Source organism: Macrobrachium nipponense, chromosome 15 (assembly GCF_015104395.2).
Source record: "Macrobrachium nipponense isolate FS-2020 chromosome 15, ASM1510439v2, whole genome shotgun sequence".
Lineage (NCBI taxonomy): Eukaryota > Metazoa > Arthropoda > Malacostraca > Decapoda > Palaemonidae > Macrobrachium > Macrobrachium nipponense.
In genome coordinates, this window is record NC_087208.1 from 3,135,224 (window position 1) to 3,162,955 (window position 27,732).

Here is a 27,732-nt window from a genome sequence, read left to right on the forward strand (position 1 = left end):
TACTGCACTTGCAATACCACTTTCACACAAAATAAAGGGCGCACAGGGCAAAAATATAAATGAAAAAGAGTACTTAATTACAATTTTCACTTACACATTTTCACCCAAAATACACGGCTCGGCGCACTCTCGCCCTCGGCACCGAGCACACAAAATATGAGGATTAATTCTGGGAAACTTCTGAATTTCCCGCACTTACGCCCTTCAGTCCCTGCAATCGTCGGTACAGGAGGGCATAAAGAACTCATGATCCAAAACAAATCACTTCAATGTAATTGATTTATAAAGAATAATGAATAATTGTACTGACAATTTTCAGTCACACAATGTAAACAGAAAAAGAAACACAACTATACGAAAAGCAAACGACAAAAAAGCGGGCAGAGAGCGAAGATAAACACGTCTATCCACCAGCGGGCCGAAAGCAAAAGGGGTTCTTCACCTCCCAGTCGCGCGGCGCGCACACTGTCAGACAAGCAGTTAACTACCGAACTCCCTTGTTCAAAAGCTTACGACCATCCAGCTGCCGCTAGTTACCTCCCTATTGTAAAAGGACCAAAAGGTTAGTATTCTGTGTCGGAACAAAGTGCAATTTATATGTCTATATAAAAAGAAAATCTGATTAAGTCTAATTTTTGCTGAGGCAAACATGCGGCTCATCATAGAACTGGTTTTAATTGGACTCATCTCATCAGAAGTGGAGATAAAAAAAGGTGCCCTGTTAAAAAGACACGGAAAAACCAAAATGATCAAGGACCTTGGAATAGTTAGTATAGATATTTCCACAGTGCTCAAACATGAAAGTGAACTAAGAGAAATCCAAAGTGGTATTAAAGCAATCCTACAGAGGGGTGATAATAACAGTGCCATGTCATTATTGGAAAAGTTGAGCATAAACATAGGTAACACACTGAGAACAAGGTACAAAAGATCCCTCTTAACCTTCATTGGAACTGCTCTAAATCAGTTGTTTGGGGTTGCTACCGAAGCAAATGTAGAACAAGAAAAGGAAAGAATTGACAGACTGGAAAAATGGGCAGCTGCAAGGGGTACAGTGATAAATAAAGTGATTGCCTCTCACAATCAAAATGCAGAACAAATAGAAAAATTCAAAGTTTTCATAAGTTAAGTAAATCAAAATGTAATAAAAGAACTCAATAAGATAGAAAATATATAGTTTTTAAATACCTTCGCACTAGAAAGTGAAGTGATGTTACAAGAACATAAAATACATGTTCAATGCTGTCTTACTTGCTTACAAAGGTATTTTGAGCCCAACACTAATCACTCCAAGAGAATTGGAAGACATTATTAAGTTTTATGTAATTGAGAAGCATTACACACCTTTAGAAGATATTTTCATGTACTATAATTTGATAAGTGCCAAAGTAATCCATGACAGAATTATTTTAGTTCTACCTTTCAGTACAAAAAATTCAAATGTGATAGTTTCTATTTACATGCCTTTCCTATGTATACTGAAAATCAGATCATTATTAGAAGGGGCCTTAGCACTCATTTTGCATTGGAAGAACATGAATTAATGTTAGCCTTTTTAACTGATGAACAATTCAATGAATGTGTAATTTTGAAGGAAAAAGAGTATATATGTGATATTGATAACTTATATAAGACTACCAATGATCATCCCTTTATCCAAGAGTTGATTTTAAAACAAAATCAAGAAAAGAATGTGTGTACACAGTCATTTAATAAGTCATTTGAAGCAACTATAGTGAATCATTTAATAAGTCATTTGAAGCAACTATAGTGAATGAAGACATTTTTGTAGTTTCATTACATACTGTTATAGCCAGAGTCACTTGTCCTAATGTCACCACCCAACTGAAATTGAAGAATATCAAGTCTTTTGCAATATCATGTAAGTTAATTATACTAAATCAATTATACTATGAACCACACCTTTCCACTGAATACCATTTCAACAAACATATGCATATAAGAATTACACATTTGCAATAGATGAGTTTCAATTGTCTTAGCTAGAATTAAAGGAACTTGAGAACTTGAATTATGTTGATGACTATTACTTGTATACAAAACAGATAGCACCATTTCTTTCATTTGTAAATCTGCTGGTAATAGTAGTCACTATTGTGTTGCCTGTCATCATAGTGAGGCATTTGATTATCAAAAAGATACAAGGGATACCGACAGAAAAGAAAAGAAATGATCCATAATTGACATTTAATATCCACATCATTTTTTCAGATATTGTATTCTGATTATTCATTTATTATGCTTATGATTTAATGCATTTTTAATTTTTTATGTTTAACATTTGCTATAATATTTTTTACAATTTTAGTACATTTATCCTTTCTTCCAGGGTTGGGAGAACAATTTTGATGTGTATTTTATTGTACTCTTTGATAATTTTTTTAGTATATCCACTCTTTCACATATATATATAATATTCAAAGTACTGTCAAAATAATGAAAAAGAGAAAGAGAAGGAGAGAGAATAATCAGAGTATGTATAGTGAAAATAATGAGAAAGAGAGAAAGAGAGAGAGAATTGAGTTTGGTGTATGAGCCAGAATTTGATCAACAAAACCTTAGTCACAGGAAGTTGAACCATAACACCATCGCAATTAAAATCTTAAGACCGTCACAAAATCTTTGACCTGCGACCTCGCACCAAACTTACTCAGCTTCTAGCAGGAATGCAGCTCCGCCTCCCGGAGGAGGTATTAACATGTTAAATTATTGACTCCACCAGGAAAAGGAGGAATTAACATGTTAACCCCACCTAAATGGGGATGAGGACAAGATAAGGAAACACCACTCTACGAATCAAGAATCTAGTTGGGCGGAGAACCAAGATCTACACCCCCTAAGGAGGTGGTGCCGAATTCGAACCAAGGGTGGCTGAATTTCAGACCATCAGAAGAAGCAAGAGAGAGGACTGGCAGCCATCACTGAGTACAGAAGCAGAAATATTGCCAGAGTCCAACCATAGATTTATAAGTTTTGTAGTATTACATGTAATTCTAATTCTTTGCACAGTAAAGAAAGAAACACTGCTGTTCGTCTCATTCAAACTTCTCCTGAGAGACAAAGAATACAAAGATTACTAATCCAGAACTAACATTAAGAAGAAGTATAAAGCTAAAAACCAGGCTGCAGAATGCACTATCAAGAAGAAGAAGCAGGTAGGCAATCATATAACTCGAACACTCTACCTTACAAAAACGCACCACAAAAAAATTGGTGCACCACTTAACACAAACGCTGACCAGCCCGAACGAGTTCCTTCCTTCGACTCCATTTCAAACTCTTCTTCTGCCAGCGGGCGACAGGAGGAGACAGCTGATGAAAGGAGGTAAACAAAAGAGCTTAAAGGATCGCTCTTTCTTTGCAACCCTTGGTAACACTTGTCGATAGGAGGTGACAGCAGCTGAGTGCTGTAGCGCATCCACCATGATTTCAAGAAAAGAAAACAGTTTTAAGCAACTCAGGACTCGGCTAAGTCTGCACGAGTCAACAATGTTAGCATGAGTCAACTGAGGGAAAGAAAACGAGCCGCAAGAACAAGGGAAAGATTGGGAGGTGGTGGGAGAGGAGTTATGACGACTCTCCTGCCTTGTCGGAAAGCTAACGTACATACTTGAAAGCATTCCTATATGAAACGTCATTAGAAAGCTCTGAAGCTAGAATGTCTAACTTGGAGAGAACCATAGATACTAGAGAGAGTGTAGAATTGAAAGAGAAACATTAATCGAAGCAGTAGTAAGAGATTAACAGACGAGAATTTAGAATAACCAAAACATGAGAGAGATAACAGTCCACTGAGTTGACATATCTAAAAGTGTAAAACTCACTACAGATACATTATCATCTCAATAAAATTGTCTATACCTATATTATATATTATTAATCCTATGCATGCTAACACCCTCAAACTTGGTATTGATGACAGCAGAATGTGCCTATGCAAACGCTTTAATGGTCCTTAGGCGAACACTTTATTGGTCCTTAAGTAAACGCTTTAACGGAACGATCCCTGGGCGAACGCTTTAAATGAGATTCAGACCATGAAAAGGGGCGAAGTAGGTATTGGAGGGCACAGAACCCCATCGTCCTGAGAACCGACCCAGTTTCCTGGCAGCGGACATTACCAACTGTCGCAGGGTAGTCCTAGGATCAGGGCTATGTGCAGATGAGGACACCAACACCTTACTTCTAACACGGAACGCAACAAAGAGCGCACACTATGGAGGGATTTGGAATGTTCCTGTCATGAACTCAGTTCAACTTGTATTAGAACTAAAAATAGTTTAATGTTATGTTCTAACTTCTCATTTCGCTTTTCCTGAACCGAATGGAGAGCAGAAGGCAGAGCTACAAAGGAAGTCAATACTAGCACTACCAAAGTGCCTAGTCTGAGTAAGGATAGCTGCAGATGAAGGTACACTAAGTAGGATAGAACTGACAGGTTTAAGTCCTGACTTAACTAATTGCTTTCGCAATCTATTAGTTTCCCGTCTTTCCTATATCTGACATATTCAGGCATACATTTCTCAGAACAATTTCCTATATTCTTCACATCTAGTAGTTCCCAGATCACACTCTGTACCCTTGCAAGCACAAAACAAGTGTTGATCAACTTTCAATTTCAACATCCTGGTTACCCCAAAATTATTCCTACATAGCCTGATGTTATTGGTTTTGCTTCCGGTGGAAGATATCCTAGGAAAATGAAATTACAATACCATAAACAGGTGTAAAACAGCCAAACTTCATAAAATACCAAGAATCGCCTAAACGCAATAGCGGCAAGGAGAATTCTGACAATAGCTAAAACATTAAAAACACACCTGGTGGAGAACAGGTAAACTAGACAGTCATCCAGCCAGCCCTTCAATTTTTTGTTTGAATGCCAACTCGCCAAATCGGCGTGGAGATACGGCTAACTTTAACAGTAGGTAAGATTCACCACCAATAATACAAGTTTTATACACTGATCTGATAACATTAACTTACAATAATAAAGGCCAATAACAGATATGTCATATTTAGCCAGGTAAACCATAGGTATTTCCTGTAACAACCACTCTCATTATACCGCCAGAAAAACTCTGCCAAATATTCACCCACTATGTTATATAACTCCAACCAATCTTCCTACAAAGATCTGTGAAAAATTATCATATTTTTAACATTTATACAATAAACCAATAATCAAATGATTAGACTTACTGAAAAAAAGTTTAGTCAATATTAAGAAAAGAAAAAAAAAAAAAAAAAAAAAGTCTTTGCATGTCACTTACTTGGAAGTTTTTTGCACATTCTGGGATCTTTGATCTCTCCTGCTAGTTCTCTCTCGTGAGGTTGTTCGATTCACTTCTTTAAGATTGTCAGGAGCCTGCTGTCTGCTGTTTCTAGCATTTCTCTGATTTCCAGTCTTGTTACTACTTCTGTTTTCGAAGCCTTCTTGAGTGCGAACCCTAGCAATTTCAGCATACAAAGAATTTTCTTTGGATGGAGTATCATCTGGCATAGTTGACTCAAGTGATGAAGCGTCCTGTTGTAGAACTGTGACTTCTTCCATGGGTTCCATTTCCATATCAAAAGCATCAAGGGTCAACCTAAGAGCCTCTCTTAAAATATCTTCATTGCCAGTAGATGAGTCACTTGCTTTAGGACTTCTTTTGCTAGGGATCATTTCATTTTCCGAGGCTAAATTTGGATTCTGTGACCCTTCACTGTCTGAATCATCTGATATGGGTGAATACAATGAATTATTTGAATTTTGGCGCATTACCACTTCAACTGGACCAGGAATACTACCAAAATTACCTCCATGTCTAGTTTGCCCAACGTGACTCTGGTTCCCACCACCTCTACTACGTGGGTTCCTAACCGAGGCACTGGAATGACGAGAGCCTGGTGGATTGTCTGGAGTGCAATTTCTTTGGCTTTCTGGGTGATTCTGACCATCTGAATAACTTCCATGCTTGTTATGGCCATGCCTTTGATTGCTCTGGCGTGATGACACAGGTTGTTTCACAGCCCCTCGTCCTTCAGTCCTTGATGCCACTGATTCAGGTACTACTGAGCGTCTAGGGGACTGTCCCAAAGAATGCGTCTGCTTTGGTACTACCATACCTGAAGAAAGCACTACTTGTGAGCCTTTCAAACCACCAACCTTAATTTCTTTACTTGAAAGTAGAGCAGGTTTTATATAGGCATCACCAACCCCTGGCACTCTCTGGGATACCCCTGCACCTGGAAGAGGAGTGATATACATAGGTCTTGATGTTGGTCGAGATGATGATGGTACACTTTCTTGCTGACCACCTTTTCCTGGAACACTGGAAGGCTGAGATAATATTCTAGCATTACTATGAGTATTATGAGGAACATCTCTTCTAGAATTGTGTGAATGCTGAGAACGCCTCTTGTCAAGGCTTGAATGTTCAGAAACTACATTTTGGCTAACAGGTACATTCTTATTATATTGTGAAAAAGGCACCGGACCCTGAGACGATACAGAGTAAGGCACAGACTGTAAGGTAGTGCTCTCAGGTCGACCACATCTAAATTTTCTTTTATCCCTGACATTATTATTTCCACTTGATGTTTCACTAGAACTAGGAGTGGCTTGCTGGTTTGAATGGTTATACATGTGGGAAGATTCATTCGAATGAGATAAAGGATGAGCACGATTACTTCGCTTCTTTCTACCACCTTTAGTTACGATATCATTTGCACCATCAAACTGGGGTATTATGAAATCATCACTTGAATCACTAAGCACTGCCTCACAATCAGCATTTACATTAACACTTGTCAAAAGATGTTCTTTATTATTAAGAGGCTTAGTTCTTCTAACACCACCTATTAGTGGCCTTGAGGCACTCGAATCTTCTGGTGTCTTTCTGCTCAATTTCCTATGCTCCAAAACTTTCGTTTTATCACAGTTCTCAACAACATCTTGCATCACAGCCTTGAGTTCTACAACTGGGGCACTACCTGAAGGCACCGGGTTTTCCTTCCTATTCACCGCATTGGAAACTGCTGCTGTTGAATGCTTGAAAAGGAAGATGTCATCATCAAATGCACCATCTATTTGCGGAAGAATAAATTCACAAGGTTCTACATCTTCCATGTCCTGTTCTTCATCCCTGAAAAATATAAATTAAAATCCTCAAACCAGATATCATAGCAAAAACTAATGCAAATTCATATTGTGCTACACTGCTCCCGCAAACTTCACCTTGGGCTGCATATATTTTTATTTAGTAAAGAACTTTAATGACAGCTAAAGTTGAAATTATATTTTTTAATTAGATTGGATCTAGCATAAAAATAGGATCCATTAAAAAGAAGTACTGGCAATTGGAGCAAAAGCACAATGAAATTGTCTAAAGTGATCAATAAAATGATATTGTCATGTTACAATAAAGTTTTATACATACTTACCTGACAGATATATACTTAGCTATAGACTCCGTCGTCTCCGACAGAATTTCAAATTTCGCGGCACACGCTACCGGTAGGTCAGGTGATCTACCGCCCTGCCCTGGGTGGCAGGACTAGGAACCATTCCCGTTTTCTAATCAGAATTCTTCTCTTCCACCTGTCTCCTGCGGGGAGGCTGGGTGGGCCATTAATCGTATATATCTGTCAGGTAAGTATGTATAAAACTTTATTGTAACATGACAATATCATTTTTATACATTCAACTTCCCTGCCAGATATATACTTAGCTGATTAGCAACCATTGGTGGTGGGTAAGAGACAGCTAACTACTGAAATAGACAGGTAAACAACATATGTTGTAGGTATTAATAAACCTTGGTTCCTACCTTATTAGGCTGAAGACTTCGCGGCTACTGCCTTGGAGTCTGCTTAGCCTCAAGAGCCTCAGCGAGATATTGATCTATGGCTAAGAGTTCTTGTGGGTCTGCCAATGGGGTCTTATCCACTTACTCGGCAGAGCCTAAAGGCCTTTGTCATTGGGTGCTATTCCACTAACATGACAATACACCTTGTTCAAGGAGCACAACACCGATCCCGATCACCTGATCCTAACATCCATGTTAGTTCTAAGATTGCAAGGAGTTATCCCCGAACTCCTTACAAACAACCAAAAACTCGAAACATAATTACACTTTCATTACAAAATATACAAAAAATAAAATTTTTGTACGCTCCTACTAGCCATACATACCCTTGATCCCCTACCAGCAATGACACTATGCTCCCGTGCGACATCAGTGAGCTTGCTAATAGAAAACCAAGCACATATCTGACAAGAGGGTTTATGTACGATAAAACACAATATTTAAGGATCAGTCTTTGCTCCAAGACCCAGCACTGTATCTGCTGATACAAATGGACCTAGCGAGAAGCACTTCTCATAGGTCACTCTCACATCCTTCAGATAATGAGATGCAAACACTGAATTGCACCTCCAATATGTAGTCTCAATGATATTTTTTAGAGACATATTCTTTTGGAACGCCAAGGACGTTGCTACTGCTCTCACCTCATGGGTCTTGACCTTTAGAAGACCGAAGGATTCCTCCGAGCAGTTCTTGTGAGCGTCCGTAATTACGCTTCTCACAAAGAAAGCCAAGGCGTTCTTGGACATGAGTCTTTTGGGGTTCTTCACCGCACACCAAAGACCTTGTTGACAAGCTCCCATCTGTCTCTTCCTCTCTAAATAATATTTAAGAGCTCTCACTGGATAGAGAGACCTCTCTATCTCTCTGCCTACGAGGTTAGATAGGTCTTTTACCTCAAAACTTCTGGGCCACGGTTTTGACGGGTTTTCGTTCTTTGCCAGAAACTTTGTCTGGAAAGAACAGATGGCAGCATCTCCTTTGCCAACCCCACTGTGGAATCTAGAGCGTGCAATTCGCTCGTCCTCTTGGCTGTAGCGAGAGACACCAGGAATAAGCATTTCCTAGTGACGTCGCGGAAGGAAGCCAGATGTAAAGGCTCGAATTTATCCGATGAAAGGAATTTCAGTACCACGTCTAGATTCCAACTAGGTGTTCTAGGAGTAGCTGCCTTTGAAGTTTCAAAGGATCTAATTAGATCGTGTAGATCTTTGTTGCTTGCAATATCTAACCCTCGATTCCTAAATACTGAAGACAGCATGCTTCTGTATCCTTTTATTGTTGAGACAGAAAGGTGTGATTCCTCTCTCAGAAAGAGGAGGAAATCGGCAATATTCACTATAGAGGTACTGGAGGAGGACAGCTTCTGACTCTTACACCACCTCCTAAAGACTTCCCACTTTGATTGGTATACTCTTCTCGTCGAAGCTCTGCGGGCTCTAGCGATAGAGCCCGCAGCCTTGCGAGAAAAGCCCCTCTCTCTGACAAGTCTTTCGATAGTCGAAAGGCAGTCAGAGCGAGACCTGGGAGGTTGTGATGAAACCTCTCGAAGTGGGGTTGTCTGAGTAGATCTGGTCTGTTTGGGAAGAGATCTGGGGAAGTCCACTATCCACTCCAGTACCTCTGTGAACCATTCCTGGGCTGGCCAAAATGGGGCTATTAGCGTCAACTTCGTGTTCTTCGAAGCTACGAACTTCCTGAGCACTTCCCCCAGGATCTTGAACGGGGTAAAGGCGTATGCGTCCACACCCGACCAATCCAGGAGAAACGCGTCTATTGCGAAGGCTCTCGGATCTTCCACTAGAGAGCAAAAGATCTCTATTCTTTTGGAGAGGAACGTCGCAAACAGGTCTATGTGAGGTCTCCCCCACAGGGACCAAAGACTTCGACACACTTCTTCGTGTAGAGTCCATTCTGTGGGAAGGACCTGATTCCTCCTGCTCAGTCTGTCCACTCTCACATTCTTGATGCCTTGAACAAATCTTGTGAGGAGAGTTATGCCTCTTTCTTCTGTCCAGGTTAACAGGTGTCTTGTTAACTGAAAGAGGGAGAAAGAGTGCGTGCCTCCTTGCTTGCGTATGTAAGCCAGAGCCGTGGTGTTGTCCGAGTTTATCTGTATCACCTCGCCTCTGACTATCTCTTCGAAGAACTTTAAGGCTAGGTGTATGGCCACTAGTTCCTTGCAATTGATGTGCCAGGACACCTGTTCCTTTGTCCAGGTGCCTGACACCTCCCTTGCTCCTAACGTCGCTCCCCATCCCGACTCCGAAGCGTCGGCATATAACACTTGGTCTGGGTTCTGCAGGGCAAGCGATACGCCTTCGTTCTTTTGAAGAGGAAGGATCCACCACTTCAAATGATCTTTACCTCTTGTGGAAGCGGGAAGATGTCCGAGAGTTGTCCCGTCTTCCAACTCCACACCCCTTTCAGGAAAAACTGAAGAGGGCGAAGGTGAAGCCTCCCCAGAGAGAAGAACTTTTCTAGTGAGGACAGGGTCCCTAAGAGGCTCAGATAATCCCTCGCTGAACTGTTCTTTTTCTCTAAGAAGCTCGAGATTTTCGACAAACCTCGAGTGATTCTTTCTCGCGAAGGAAATACTCGAAAACCCCGAGAATCCATCTGAATCCCCAGATAGACCAAGCTCTGGCTGGGGATCAGCTGCGACTTCTCGAGGTTCACGAGTAATCCCAGCGATTCTATCATGTTCCTTGTTACTGATAAGTTCTCCAAGCACTGAATCTCCGACTTGGCCCTGATCAGCCAGTCGTCCAAGTAGAGGGAGATGTTTATTCCCTCTAGGTGAAGCCATCTTGCCACATTCGCCATCAGGTTGGTGAATACTTGCGGAGCTGTAGACAGACCGAAGCACAGAGCCCTGAATTGAAAGATCTTGTCTATTACAAAACGAAGATATTTCTTTGACAAATGGTGAATGGGAACGTGGAAATATGCGTCTTGCAAGTCCAGAGAGACCATCCAATCTCCTGGACGAAGAGCCGACATTACTGAGGCGGACGTTTCCATGCGAAACTTCTTTTTCTGAACAAAGCAATTCAGAGCGCTTACGTCCAGAACTGGTCTCCACCCCCCCGATGCCTTTGGTACTAGAAAAAGGCGATTGTAAAATCCCGGGGAGTGTGGATCCTGCACAAGTTCGATGGCCTCTTTTTCCCACATTTGTTCCACCATTTGAAGGAGAGTCTTTCTCATTACCGGGTCTCTGTACCTCGCTGACAGTTCCCGAGGCGTAGATGTTAGGGGAGGCTGTTCTCGAAGGGGATTACATATCCCTTCTTTAGGACCGACACTGACCAAGGGTCGGCTCCCCTTTTTGCCCATACTCCTGCAAAGTTCAGGAGTCTGGCGCCCACTGGTGCTTGAAGGAGCAACAAGTCATTTGGATTTCTTGAAGGGCCTAAAGGAAGACCTTCCTCATTATCAGAGCTCTTCTTTCTGGCAGGGGGACGAGCCGCTGTACCTCCACGAAAGGGCTGCTGAGGAGGACGAGAGTCCTTCTTAATCGCCGACACTACCGGGCGTCCTTTCTTGGACGTTTGTGTTAGTAGGTCTTGTGTCGCCTTCTCAGTTAACGAGCGAGATATATCCTTCACTAACTGAGAAGGAAACAGATGATCCGATAGAGGGGCGAACAATAAAGCAGTCCTCTGGCTCGGAGAAACCCCTTTTGATAATAGGGATCCATATACTGATCTCTTTTTCAGGAGACCAGCACCAAAAAGGGAAGCCACTTCACCCGAACCGTCCTGTACTGCCTTGTCCATGCAAGACAGGACGCTATGGAGAATCTCTGGGTTTTTAAGAAACTCCGGATCTTTAGATTTGTTGGCCAGAACTCCGAGTGACCAATCCAGAAAGTTGAACACCTCTAAAGTGACAAAAAGTCCCTTTAGAAAGTGGTTCAACTCTGAAGTGCTCCACGTCGCTCTGACCGATCCTAAGGAGTGACGTCTAGAGGCCTCCACTAAACTGGAAAAGTCCGCATCTGCAGAGGCAGGCAGAGAAAGACCCATAGTCTCTCCTGTCCCATACCAAATACCTCTCTTTCCATGTAGTTTGGAAGGAGGCATGCAGAATACCGTCTTTCCTAACTCTTTCTTCTTGTCCATCCAAGAATCTAAAGAATGGAGAGCCTTCTTCATCGATATTGCGGGCTTCATTTTCAAAAAGGCCGAAGATTTGCCGTAGCCGAGCTCGAAAAGAGAGACCGAGGAGAGAGACCAAGGAGAAGGAGGAGCCGCCGGACTAAGAGAATCTCCAAACTCTTGAAGCAATAATGAGGCTAAGACCTTATAACTCGAGAGTCCCTCATTAGCAGGAGGTTCATCAGACAACTCGTCTAAACCTCGATCAGACGAAGGAGAAAGTTCACGTTTGGAGGAAGAGTCCTTCCAAGACCTCCTACGCTCTGAAGGAGAGGAGCTCCTATTTGGAGAAGAGTCATAAATTCCAGGAAACGAGTCTCCGACTCCTGCCTCCTGGCTCTTGACTCTTGCCTCCTGACTCCTGCCTCCTGGCTCCTGACTCCTGCCTCCTGACTCCGGACTCCTGCCTCCTGACTCCGGACTCCTGCCTCCTGCCTCCTGACTCTGCCTCTTGGCTCTGGCCTCCTGCCTCTGACTCCTGACTCCTGACTCTGAATCCTGCCTGCCTTCTCTTTGCCTCCTGGGCTCCTGCCTCCTGCCTGGATGACTCCACACTCCTGGCTCTTGGCTCCTGCCTCTGGTTGACTCCTCACTCTGGCTCTTGGCTCCTGCCTCCTGGGTGACTCCTCACTCCTGGCCGGTGCCAGACGTCTGATAGGTTCATCCAGGTTCGTACCGGAAACCTCACCTCGTAGAGGAGTATCGATCCTGGCGGCAGATACCTCCATACGTCTGGAGGATCTTTTGATCGGAAGGGAAGAGTCTTTCCTTCTAGGAGGCTCCTTTGACAGGACTCCTACAAAAGACGAAATCTGCTCTTGCATCGCCATCATGAATCTCTTCGTAACCTCCTCTTTATCCTCTTCGGGAGGAGGGGAAGAAGGAGGAGGGGAGGAGTCCATCGCCTCCACCTCCTGCCTCCTTCTCACTCTGGTTGAAAGAATGGCTCTTCTTGCCTTCTTCACTCCCGAGGGAGACTCCTCAGGGAAGTTTTCTGGGCTCGAATCAATAGTCGGAGCCTTCCAACTCCTCTTGAGTGGCCGAGATCGATCTGAATCTCTCCAATCACGTCTCGGAGATGAAGATCCCGACGACGAAAAACACTCACGCAGGACGCTTTTACAATAGCGATCCTTGGCAGTCTGGGATGTCACAGAAAACCGCCGAAGGGACACTTGATCGGTGGGGATTCTCCACAACCTCCTTTCGGTTTTCGACATTCCTTCTCCTCTGGGCATATGAGCTTGGAAGAGGTCTAGACCTAGGAGCGTTGCTGAGCCGACCAGATGCCCCCTCCACTACACTGGGGACACTCATATCACTGTCCACTGAATAATCACTAGCCTTACCTTGTATGGCAGCCATTTTGTTTTCCATCAACTTGAAGGCTGCTTTTAGATCCGCAAGTTCTTTCGCTGAATCTACAGGTTCTGCAATAGGAGAAGGGGCTGCAATGGAAGGAGAAGTAGCAATACTTACCCTTGGGGAAGATCCCAAGCTAGGAATTAGTTCAGATCTAGAACTACTTAAACTTCTATAAGAAGCCTTCCTCACTCTTTCTCTCTCTAACTTTTTTAAATAATTAGTTAGATTCTTCCATTCATTCTCACTCAAATTCTCACATTCCTTACAGTATTAGTAAAAGAACATTCATACTCCCTGCAACCCTTGCATACCGTGTGAGGGTCTACCGAAGCTTTCGGCAACCTCACCTTACAGCCTACATTCACACAACGTCTCACAACCATTCCAGAGTCAGACATTTTTAAAGAAAATTCCAAAATCAAGTCCACAAAACAGTCCACAAAAGCGTATGCCAATCCAACAATCCAGATACGTCACCAAAAGTCGGTCAAGATCAATTGCCGGTGAAAAAGAAAAACCAATCGAGAGGAACCAACAACAATGTTGATGGCCCGGGCGACAGAAGAATTCTGATTAGAAAACGGGAATGGTTCCTAGTCCTGCCACCCAGGGGCAGGGGAGGGCGGTAGATCACCTGACCTACCGGTAGCGTGTGCCGCGAAATTTGAAATTCTGTCGGAGACGACGGAGTCTATAGCTAAGTATATATCTGGCAGGGAAGTTGAATGTATAAAACTTTAGTTTAAAACACACTACATGCTCTTTGAAGTTATATTCAAAGGAAAAGAAACATAGTGGACTAAAAACTGACAAAAAACTAATATTCTACAATAAGTCACATTTTTCAAAAAACAGATCATAAAACAGCCTTACTCTTACAAAATGATTCCAGTCACATAGACTTCAACAATCTTGTTAGGAGAAAAAGACCAAACATTCATGACCAGCTCATGTTCAACTAGCCCACAATGGAAGGATGGCTTCATGCCTCTTATCTTAACTTTCATTTTGAATAGTGTGGAGATGGGAGGATAGCACTGGAAAAGGCCTACTCCACTCTGACCTCTTAAACCTGCACCCTTGGGTCCAGACCACTGCCAGACCACAGAAAAACCCTGGATGACAGAAATCATCCCTAAAAATAATTTTGTAAACAAAATCTTTCCAGCTCATTCCACAAAGGTTTTAATATAAACTATATATTAATTGTGCAATATATTTATACATATATATATATTATATATATATATATATATATATATATATATATATATATAATATATATATATATATATATATATATATATATATATATATATATATATATATATATATATATATATATATATAATATATATATATATATATATATACACACACACACACATATATATGACAATTTGTCCAAAATTGCATTTTTCCTAACTATACAAACTGAGGTCCTTTTACAATAGGAAGGTACTAGCGGCAGCTGGATAGGTCGTAAGCTTTCGAACAAGGGGTTCGGTAGTTAACTGCTTGTCCGACGAGGCATAGCGTGCGCGACTGGGAGGTAAACAAATCACTTTTGCTTTTGGCCCAAGCAAAAACTGCAGAGTGAGGGGTGGCATGAGGTGGGACTATGTGTAAAAGGACCTCAGGTTTGTATAGTTAGGAAAAATGCAATTTTGGACAAATTGTCATTTGTTCCGACACGGCATACAAACCTTCGGTCCTTTTACAATAGGAAGACTCACTTCTTGGTGGGAGGAATCTGAGTCTTTTGTGAACAGACTGGTGTTTGCCCAACCTTGGAATGCCTCCCTGGTCGTAAGAGCGAGGAGGGATCCAAAGCCTCTGTCCGATTGATCAGGGTGTGCACCGCAGGATCAATGGTCAGACCTCTGGACCAAGTACTAAGAGAGAGGCAAGCGTATCTCTTCGTACCAGCACACAAGAACAAGTTCCTATTTGCAAGAGGCAACATAAAGTTATGGTTTGTCTCTTGTTGGCATCCACTTCCCCCCCCTTGTAGGAGGAAGTGGTGGATATTCGCTCCCATCCCTAGTGAAAGGGATAGGATGGGGCTCTGTCGAATAGCTCACCTGCATCTCGTCCTTATACCAGCAAGGGGTGATGACCGTATCCCTCTACCCACAGGTAGAGGGGGAGAAAAAGATAGGAAGAGAAGCCAGTCACTCTCTCATTCACTTATCTATTTCTTACAGTCACACCAGGACTCGATGCTGTTCAGCCTTGCTAGGGTTTCGGGTTAGCTACACAACGTGTTGAGCAGCCACCACGGGTCCCAAGGAAAACGATCCAAGGACCTGTGGGCAATATCCAAAAGGTAGAAGGAGGTGCCAGTGGTCTGGTTGTACCAGACCCCTGCCTTCAGTACCTGCGCCAACATGGGCCATGAGAAGTTCTTGTGTAACTCCGAGGAAGTGTACTTCTAGGTCATCTTGGTGCTGACGAAGAGTCTTCAACACTCAGCCTGGGATGTCGAGTTTCTTCAGAAAGCGCGGTCGCGCTTTCACAGGACAAAGCAGCAGCATCTTCGCATTGAAGGCGGTGAAGTCCATTAGGGAGGGGATTGTGAACGACTCTAACCGATCGTCAGGAACCGAAGGGTTCTGAGTCTTCGCTACGAAGTCGGTACGAAATCGAGCGTCACGAATCCCCATCCCCTGGATGCTTGACTTCGCAGGAAAAGTCATGCAATTACCTCAGAGGAAAAGAAGGGAATGGTCGTATGACCTATCCCTCTTCTCGACTTCGGGTGATGTCCTGTACCCATACTGGTCTATCCGTCTGCAGCGAAGTTGTCTCACATTCTCCCTATCCCCATACAGTGAAGTTCTTCTTCTCGGTAGTGGATAGGACACCGACACTCAATGGTGGGTGTCGATGGTATGGGTACTGTGACAAGCCGTTAGGACGAAGAAAAGACTGTTATGGAACAACCGAACTAAGTCCACAGCGAAGTTCGTAACTGACTTGGGCGCTCTGACAGCTGCCGACTGACTGCGTTCGTAGGAGGCAAGTTGTCCAAGCACCCGAGCAAGTCACATGACCTTCGCCTTTAAAAGGGTTATGCCAAGAGACTAAACAAATAATTTGTTCGTCACCGATGCCAGAAGGCGAGGTGATGATTCTCTTAAGGCATGTGCCCAACAGGCGAAAGTCAATTGCCTTCTAGAGACCGAGGTCCCTGATGGCAAGATATCTCATAGTATAGTTGATTCTCAGCTAAGGAGAAACAACACTATGTGTCGTTGAAGACGAAGGTGTACAGAAAATGCAACCTACGTCTTCACAGCTGAACCGAGAGAAGGATTCTCAAGATTCTGAACCTGTGCTACCAAAGACTGAGAACGCTAACCGCTATTCATTGCTGTCCGGTGAGGATCGTAGTTGCAATAAAAGCAGAGAGCTTTTCAGTAATGAAGACACAGGGAATACTGCCTGAAGAAACTGCTTCTCATGGGCTGAACATTTGGAAGTAGAGCTGTCAGGTCGGAGAGTAGGCGATGTCTTCTGACACATCTGTTAATTCGGGTGGGGCGAACAATGAATAATTGCACACCTACGAATACGAGATATTTTGAAGACAAACTCAGATGTCTGCAAAAATCATTCGCATTATCACGGTGCGATGCAGCGGGAGACTAGTACAGACTTCTGTTACCGTGCGGTAAACAGAAAGATGAAAGAGTCCAAGAGATATCTCTGTTGAAAATTCTCGCAATGTCGAAGGCGATGAAATCGAGCGTCACAGCAGTAGATGGTCCTTCATTATTGCGAGAATCCCCGTTAATCAGAGACCTAAGTCCATGATTGTTGGGTAGAGATACGGTTCGGTAGTCAATCAAACCAGGGGAGAGAGAGAGACGTAACCGACAGTGCATCTCCGAGACCTAGCTGATACTGAGCTGCTATCAGGCAGTTCAATACGCAGTAGCTCTCGGTGACTCGTCATCCTGAGTTGCCAGTTAATCCCTCACGAAGGAATGCGTTCGGCTAGAACCATCGAGCATAAAGAAATTACGCTCGAGCAATTATATTTAAAACGAAACGGATTTAGGTAAATACAAAAGCTAATTTGGTTTTTGTCGTGACAATACCAAGTATCTAAAATCGAAACTGATAACTGCTGGGAGGTTGCAGGCAACCCCGAGTTGCAGTTCAATTAAGATACAATTCGTCTCGGTCACAAACCGTAGAGTTAACTACGGTATGCGCCTACCCCCCGACAATTCAACTGTTAAAAGAATCATGTCGCGAGGATAATATACGTAGTATATTTGTAGGTTCTGTACCACGACCTTCATCCTAAATTCTTTTCCCCTCGAGGAATGAGAATAAGGATTGGAGATCGACCGCCTTCGTTCTCTAGTCAAGAGAGTGAAGAAGTCTTTCCCAAAGGAAAGCTTCAATGGTGAACAGAATACCGAAGACGATAGTTCAAGCCAAACTGGAATTTCCCGTCCGTTCTTCTCTATTCCAAGTTAATCGCCTACTGTGAGATACTCTTCTTTCAGCAGCAGTCTTCTTCCAAATGCTAGAAATTACAGGAATTCGAGCATAAGCGAGGTTCCCGATTATCGTGTAACAATTATCAGGGACTCTCGCTCACATTGGACCGTGGTCTCGCCTAAGTGTTTGGATGTTCTGTAACCTCTAACCCGAAGAGTATTTCAGATAACACAGAAACTTCTATTGAGGGCAAATGAAAAGTATCAGGCGCAATATGATCAGCGATTCCGCACACAAACGTCTAAGATACAAATAGGGGACAGGATCTATTTGAAAAGACTGCAACCGAAGAACCATAAACTTGAGCCCGCCTATTTAGGTCCGTACCGCGTGAAAGAAATTAAAAACGACACTGCGGTGATAAAGCATATTAGGACCGGTGCCCAGGGCGAGTACCACTTATCACACATGCATCCCGTCAGAGAGGATGTCCTGATGTGGCATCTGAACAAACCGGTACCCCCTTTCCCGGGACTGCCTGGTTACCTGGGAGAGGAGAGTGAAGATGATATACAAGCATGTCTAGGGATCATTAACGGTGCGCCAGACGTGCATACAGACGAAGGTCGCAAATATTGGTGTCATGTTCTGAAGTATGAAAATTATTCTAAACGTATCTTTGCACCAACCTGCCGTGTTCCTTTTTAATCTTTTATTTTGATTTTGTGATGATACCTTTTCATGCATAAATTGGGACAAATCATACTTTCTGTTTCATTATTGTGTTTTTACAAGTTCTTTGGTCTTGATGATTGATAGTGATCTGTTTATTTTATTGTTTTTTTCTAACCACAGGTTTTTGTACTATCTGTTTATTTTATTATTTTTTGAACTGCAGGTTTTTTTGCTCCAATTTTAAGAAGAATGTAACGTGTTTAATATGGTGATATAAAATTTATTATTTCATTGATTCTTACATAATTTCTTTTTCATTAAAGATCATGTTTACAATGTGATGCGTGGAATTCAGAACAGACTGTAAATTGCCAATTGTAAGCACGCAATTTGACCCTGGCTTGCTAAGTTTAGTTTTTATTCTGCATGAATTATTAATGACATTTCTAATAACATTTCAGTCGGTAAGGTACTCGAATAACAGTGCACAAATGATTGAGACTAAATAAGGGAAAAATGCATATAAATAAATAAAGAAAAAAATAGTGTTTTGAGTTCTGCGGGACGCAGAACTTGTGGGGGAGAGTGGTGAACTGATCTGTATAAAAATTCATTTGTGAGATGTAACAGAAAATCTACTATATGTGTTGTGCGTAGCTATGTGTGATCAGAGAGTAACAATCAGATAGATATCGCTGATTCATCGAATGCCCATATGATCGTTGGGGGGGGGGGGGGGGGGGGGGGGGGGGGGGGGGGGGGGGGGGGGGGGGTGTTGGGTGATTCAAATGATAAGAGGCCAATCAGCTTAGACCTGTGACCCAAACAAGTTCAGTTTGAAAAGTTAAGAGTCAGTAGGGAATTAGTGGTCGACGGGTCAGGGCGCGTCTCAAAGACAGTGGTCGGCGCGTGTCGCCTTAGAGTACCTTCCGACTATATAATAATCATATAATTAGTAGCGTAATATTAGCAACAGGGCCCTGTGTAACTATTAAGGAAAATACATGTGTGTTAATTTTATCTTACGCGTTTCATTGTACTGGTAGAACCATTGTATGATCGAAAATCAGGTGTATATATATATATATATATATATATATATATATATATATATATATATATATATATATATATATATATATATATATATATATATATAATGTGTATATATCATAAAAATGCACTTTTTGTGGTAAAACTATTGTGTAAAAACTATTAAATAAACCAGGTGTAAAAAATGTGTTTAGTGGGTTTTTCTTGAGCTTTAACTAATAAAATAGGAGGTTTTAAGCATTTTTATAGGGATTCCAACTATTTGCGGGTTCTAACTATTCAACAGGGTGTGTGTGTGTGTGTGTGTGTGTGTGTGTGTGTGTGTGTGTGTGTGTGTGTGTGTGGTACACATTCCCTGCGAATACGAGGGGACCACGGTACACATATATATAAAAATATATATACACAGGCGGCCCGCGGTTAACAGCACAATAGCTTAGTGGCGATTCAGTTTTACAGCCATCGTCAAAAATATTTATTTAAAAAATAAGGCATTTTAAGGTATTTTTACGGCACGACTTTTGGTTAACGGCGTCGCTAGCACGGTATCTCCAGCAAGTACATATATTTGTAGAAATACTGTTCAGACCATAAAGGTTATGCTAATGATATTAAAAAATTTTATTGAGGGTTATTATATAGGCGTTAGGGTAAACTATATGCCCCTGACGCTGTTCTATGCCATAAATATAGAGTTAAGTACAAATTTAGCGATGGATGTGTCGATTTATAAATGTTCATGGTTATATGTTCAAAATGTGTATAAAAATGTATTAGGTATAGGGTATTTTTATTTCTGCACATAAATATGATACAAAGGCAGCAATTGAAACTGCCCTCCAGTTATCAAAGAGGACGTTTTTTCATGTTTGTTCATGTGAGCCACTGCCTGCTGCTCTTCCAAAAATATAGTTTAAAAAAGTGCAAATTTAGCGATCGGTGTGTCAATTTATAAATGTTCACGCTTTAAATTGTGTATGAAAATGTGTTACATATAAGGTATTTTTCATTTCTGCAAATAAATATGATACAAAGATAGCTTTTGAAACTGCCCTCAACGTTATCAGAGGATGCTTTTTCATGTTCGTTCTTGTTTGCCGCTGCCTCCCGCTCTTCCAAAAATATAGTTAAAAAAAGTGCAATTTTAGCGATCGATGTGTCGATTTTATAAATGTTCATGCTTTTATGTTTAAAATGTGTATGAAAAGGTATTAAGTACATATAGGGTATTTTTATTTTTGTATATAAATATGATAAAAATTATGGCAGATTTTGTTACTGCCCACCGCGTATATCAGAGGATATTCTTCATGTTCGTTCTTTTCCGCCGCTGTTCCGAAAAATGTATTACAAAGACTTCACATGGTTATATTTTATTAATTTGGGAGATAATTATAATTCCTTTTGTTACTGAAACTTCAGCTTTTTGTTATAAGTTTATAAGTTTTCATGCTTTATGTTTAAAATGTGTATGAAAAATATATTACTGGATATTTTGTTTTTTTATTTTCATACATGAATACGATACAGTGGCAGTACTCATGTCCATTTAAAGTCTTTGTAACAGCCCTCCACATGATGAAGACAATAGGTTTTCAGTTGCGCCCGAACAATAATATTAAAATTTATATAATTGAATCACGTTTCTATAACAAATTATATTTACAATTGTTCATAAATTGATTTTAAAAGACAAAACTCGTGTATACATTTGATTTTGCAACACTGAAATTTGTTTGTTTTTCTATGGGATAGAAGTACATAATATAACTGTGCAACTCATTCGATTTTTTTGCTTTGTTAAGCAAGCAAAAAATTGAGGTACGACTGTATGAGCTCGAGATGCTGCTGCTACATAGATGGCATAGTGACGAAAATTAAGATAAGCACAGAAGTAAAAGTAAATATGCATCTTTTCCATAAAGTTTTTAAAAAGTTCTACATTACTTCACTATATCCAATAATATTGTATGTATTCTCATATTATTGTATTATAAAATACTATGGTAAATCTAAGCCAGTATTCTGAGGAGCGGCCAATGTTTTGGTTTGGAAATCAGCTGATGGCGAATAAGAGTTAATTTCGCCATATTTAATGCAATTTTGAGCAAATATTTTTGCTTTTAGTTGGCATAAACGAATATCTTGATACTTGACATATATGAAACAAGGTTATTTTTCCTTATACGACGTGTTTTTAGGAGGAAATCTTACTTGAATATGTCTTCTTGTGATTGTGAACAAATTTTTTTATTTAACAGATTACATTGGCAGTATGTTGAGTAAAACAATATGTGAGTCAGTTCGCAATTTTCCTTGATATCATCGTAATACGAACTTTACATTATTTATCTTTTATCAGCGTGAAACCAAGAGTAAAATGTGTTCTTTCAAGCACAGCAGTTTAGATTAAAATGATTTTATCTCAGTTTTATCTACGGTTGTGTCTGATGGCATTGGCAGCATGAACAGTTTTCTCAGCTTCAGCTATAACTATGTTTAAATTTAACAGTTTATTTCCCTATTGATCTTTGATCTATAGTGAATAAAGTTATTACATTAAGATATCTCAGTTCAATTCTACATGTTTACGCAATGAGCATAACATTAAAACCATACTTTCATCATTCTCTTTTGCTGTTTTGAACTTAAGTAACTAGAAGATGGGATAAAGTTAGGCTATTGTAATTTGGTCTCTCATAAAATCAGATTATCGTAAGACGAATTATCGTAACTTGAACACTACAGCTACCTGTACACTGTATGCTCAAGACACCCACAGGATTAAAGCTAGGCTTTTTTTTCAATTTACAGTACAGTAGTACCTCAAGATACGAAAGGCTCTACTCGAGATACGCAAGCAAATACGAAAATTTTTACTGCTCTACATACGAAAAGTTTTCAAGATATGAAAGGTTGTTGCTGTAAAGTCCCGAGATTCGCCCGGACCACCAAGAACAATTTTAAAACTCCCGCGCCGCCAACTGAGTAAACTCGCCACCATCCTCCCACTCTCCCATTGGTTCCTGATGCTAGTCACCCCATAAGGTCCTGCTCTCCTATTGGTCAGCATCTACCCCTTGGGCTTTAAGTATTCTATTGGTAAAAGGATGCTGTAAATTGAAAAAATTATTCATGCAATACATTTAATAAAAAAAAACATTAGGTAAAGATAGAATAAAGAATAGAAATGAATGGTTATTATACTGTTTGGTAGTTTCAGTAGTTGAAGAGAGATAATGAAAATTTATGGCTTACTGTGTAAAGCGATTGCTTGTCGATCGTTCGATACTCGTAAGTGCTGGATGTAAACAGACGTTTGGAAGCTTTTTTTTGTTTGTTTATTATAGTTAATGGTTACTTAATAATTATTTGAAATGAGTACATGCAATACATTTAATAAAAAAATTGTGAATTAGATATCATAAAATATAAAATAAATCAGACTGCCAACAAATACGTATTTTTTAGAATTCTTCTTTCTGTTTTATTTATTACGTTACGTATACATATGTTCATTATAGCTGTCAGTAACTCGGTATCTCCATTAGGTAAAGATAGAATAAAGAATAGAAATGAAAGGTTATTATACTGTTTGGTAGTTTCATTAGTTGAAGCGAGATACTAATGACAATTTATGGCTTACTGTGTGATACGAAAAATGATTGCTTGGCGCTCGTTCGATACTCGTAAGACGGGTAAGAGCTGAATGTAAACAATCGACTGGAAGGTTTGTTTTTTGTTTGTTTGCGTATTATAGTTAATGATTAATTAATAATTATTTGAAATGAGTACATACTGATTATTTGTACATTTTATTGGCATATTCTAAGCTTTTAGCTCTTAGGTTTAGATGTCAGAATCATAGACTAGGCTACAGTAGCAACCGCTAACATAGGCTAGCTTATTGCTAAGGGACATATGCTAAAGTCCTAATAAAATGGGTGGGTTGAACATTACATGCAGTTGAATATTACTCAGTATGTACAATATTTTGCTTTTTTGGAGTCATATTTCTTCCGTCGGATCGGCTTTGTAACCCTAGAACATGTTGTTTTAGGCCTGGAAATATAATTTACTGGGGTGTTTTTGGAGGGCTTGGAACGGATTAGCCATTTTACATGTAAAATGTGTTCCAAGATACGAAAAACTCATGATACGAAGGCCGCCTCGGAACGGATTTATTTCGTATCTCGAGGTACCACTGTATTCATAATACTATAATGTACTGTACAGTGCTACTGTGCAGTAAATTCTATAGTACTATACTGCCTAAATATAAATTTAGTTATTGCGCCATTGCGGGATTACGGCGCCGTTTGACTGGTGTAGGCCACTGTTAACAGGTCTAGTATTCCGAAAGGAGGTGTGGGGCAGCTGCAGATTTTAAAATCGCTTAGCGTCCAAAATTGCTTAGCGTCAGCGGCCAGGAACATAAATATATATATATATATGTGTGTGTGTGTGTGTATATATATAAATATATATACACACACACACACACATTATATATATATATACAGTGGGGACCCCACCCCCGTATTCGCGTTCTCCGGATTCGCGGATTTTTCTTTGGAACCTATCTAGAAATTATTCGCGGAAGGACTCGCCATTCGCGGGTTTCTCTGTGGAACATATACATAATTATTCGCGGTCATCCCCGGCTATTCGCGGATGCGAATTTTTTGTGTGTTTACTATTCGTTCAAGGACATTTCATAATGAATATGGTTATTCTGTTTATTAGACATTCCTTATAAATCTTGATGTTAATGAATTGAATAAAAATATCGTAGGTATAAAATTGGTGAGCAACATAATATGAAATAAAAAAGCATAACAGGAGTGAAGTTTGGCAACTGAGGAAAATAAAACAATCGTATATGTACAGCCATCTCTCTCTCTCTCTCTCTCTTTCTCTCTCGCTCTCTCTCTCTCTCTCTCTCTCTCTCTCTCTCTCTCACACACACAAAATGATAGATAGGAAACAATAACAGAATATGTATTGCTTGGAATACGATATGGCAACAAAGTTTTGGTCTGACTGAAGTGTAGAGTTACTTTGACACTGACTTACATGTCATTCCTGGTCATCTCCACAGCCACGGATAGACATCAACTTCACAGCCGAGAAAGGAAATTGTATACAAAATAAAATATTTTCCAGATGAAAAAGCAATTGAGGGCCTATGTTATCCCATACAAAAAAAAAAAACCTCTCGCTTGGATAACTGTAAGATGTAGAGAGAGAGATCAAGGGCAGGGTGGATGTAGGAAGGAGATTAAGCAAAGTACCGGAAATGAAAAACAAAAACCCCTATACTCATCTTATAATTATAGCCTTAGGGTTTGTCTCAAGACATTCAAAGGTGTGTCACACACGTTGACAGTTGTTGTTTTTGTAAAATTGGCGTCAGGCCAGATTTTTAAGCACCACTGTGTTAATATATTATTAATAATTTGTTCATTACCTTCGATAATACGCCAAATTTCACGTTAGATAATCATAAAAATCTCTAGGATTGCGCGACCGGGCAAATTGGAAAACAATGGTGCTAGATTAAATCTGAAAAACTCCAGATCTAGCGTGAAATGCTGTAGTTTAGCAACACTGCCATTGAACTTACATAAATACGTATTGGGTCAATTGGGTACGCATTGTGCAGGCAGTACATTTTATGAAATTTTTTAAGATGATTTCTAATTATGATATGTATGTATGTACGTACATAAATTGTTTTAGGATGATAATAAAAGTATGCAGACCATATCTAAAGTACGTAAGACAATGATTATATACATATTTGTAGCAGAGTAAGTATTTTTCTGTCTGCGGCACGCAGTACGTACATGTACGTGTATTTTTCATACGTACATAATGAGTATATTTTCGTGACAAAATAAATTTTTATGATGAAAAAAGCTTTATTAATTTTCAAATATTACAGTTCTGTAATACTTTCATGTAAACACAGCAAAATGTCGGTAACAAAGTCGGGTTTTCTTAAAAGATGCTCTACCCAAGCCAACTTTCCGCAGATAAACAAATCTTATGATGCCGTGACACCTTCTTTGAGCAGTACCCAAACGAAATTATATTTAAAACGCTATTGGCTGTTGTCTGCACAGCAGCCAATCCAGGAGCAGCATTCATTTTCCTTGTCGCTCATTGGTTGTACACTTGGTGTTGATTGGTTGAACCATTTCGCGGAGATGGAATTGTGGGTATCGCGCATCTAGTACCCAGCAGCCTCACTGCGCAGAAACTTACGGGTATATGCGAACGTTAAAGCAAAGCTCTTGTGTGTATCAGCAAATATCAGTGTGCATGTACCGAAAACCCCGGCCCCTAAAAAGCGCCCTGCTCTCTAAGGCTGGCCAATAAGTTAAAGAAAGAAGACCGTAATGAAGCTTGACGAGAAGGTGAAACTTCTCGATATGTTGAAGGAGGGAAAAAGTTACGCTGCAAAGTTACGCTGCAGTACGGCCGCCATTTCAAAGTGAATGATGAGCACAGTTTAGATATATAAAGAAAAAAGAAAATGAAATAAGAAAAAGTGTTAGTATGACATTCTATGGCACCGCAAAGGCTGTGTCCACAGTGAGAGACAAAACCATTGTGAAAATGGAATCTGCACTCGCGTTCTGGATAAAGGACTGCAGGAAGAAGAACGTGCCCCTTGACTCCAACATCATACGCCAAAAAGCACGACAGATCTACCAGCAGCTATCAACTCCTACTGCTTCACAAGGTGGTGAGGAAGAGGAAGCCGAAGCCGAAGATGTGGAGGCACTGGAAGGCGATAAAGAAGAAGGGACGTTGGAATTCTTGGGCTTTGGAGAACCAGCTCCTGAAGAGGAAGACGAAGAAGAAGAACCACAACCGGGACCGTCCTCAGCTCCCCAAGGATTTCAGGCTAGCAAAGGATGGTTCCACCGGTTCCAGAAAAGGTTCCATCTAAAATCTGTTTCCCTACATGGGGAAGCTACATCTGCAGACAAGAGGCAGCCGCAAAATATCCGCAGGCCTTCATGAAAATAATCCAGGAGAAAGGATATCGCCAGAACAGGTGTTCAATATGGACGAAAACTGGGCCTGTTCTGGAAGAAAATGCCGTCCCCCGGACGTACCTTATGAAGGATGAAGCTAAAGCCTCCGGATTCAAGGCACAAAAGGACAGGGTGACCCTCCTGATGTGCGGGAATGCGGCTGGTTTTCATGCTGAAACCAGGCCTCATTTACAAGGCTGCAAATCCCAGGGCACTCAAGAACAAGAACAAGGCGTTACTGCCCGTCTTCTGGATGCATAATCCCAAGGCCTGGATTCACCAAAGTCCTGACGGAGTACTGTTTCACCAGAGTTGTCATTCCATCAAGTTAGGCAATACCTGGCAATTTGGACATCAACTTCAAGGTTCTTGCTGATAATGGACAACGCTGGTGGCCACCCTTCTCCGATCTTTATTCCAAAGAGTCCAGCTTGAGTTCCTTCCTTCCCAACACCACCTCTCTCCTCCAGCCTATGGATCAGGGCGTCATCCGTGCCCTTCAAGGCACTCTACACACCGGGAACTCCCTCCAGCACCTTGTTGATGCAATGGACCGTGACAGTGAAAATTTACGCTGAAAGATTATTGGCGTAAATTCACGATTGCCACCGTGTCTGTCTGGTCATTGACCGGTCAATTCAGGGGACATGATAAGGAATGAACACTGAATGCCTTGCTGGAGTAAGTTTGTGGCCGAGACTGTTTGTCCATCAATTATACAGGCTTTTCCTCCCCAGTGGAAATCCAGCATTCCCAGCCTTAATTAAGGCAGTCGTCCAGTTTGGCACAAAATTCTTTGGTGGTTGAGGGCTTTGGGACAGATATCACCGAGGAAGAAGTTCGGCACCTCCCCATTGGATGCCCCACATCCTGACCCCCTTCACCGACCAGGACTTGGAAGAGCTGACAAAGTCAGCCGAGCCAGATGGAGAAGACAAACCCTCCAGGTTCAGGAGAGGATCAGGAGGAGGAGGAGGGGAGGGCCTAGACTTTGGAACGCCCTGGTCCCCAAGTTCAAATAATGGTAAACCGACCTCCAGGAGTTTATCGCAACATGGGAAAGTCCTTACATGGAGCGGCCCTCCTTTGAAGTTT

The 27,732-nt window shown here is 41.1% G+C and overlaps 1 protein-coding gene across 1 annotated transcript in view; it reads right to left on the reverse strand.

Annotated features, from left to right (window-relative positions):
- The window catches only part of LOC135226936 (uncharacterized), a 430,036-nt gene that overhangs the window by 294,386 nt on the left and 107,918 nt on the right, over positions 1-27,732 (reverse strand). Inside the window, exon 12 of the mRNA XM_064266617.1 lies at positions 5,295-7,151. Coding sequence (XP_064122687.1) covers positions 5,295-7,151 — 1,857 coding nt within the window. The remainder of the gene's footprint in view (positions 1-5,294; positions 7,152-27,732) is intronic.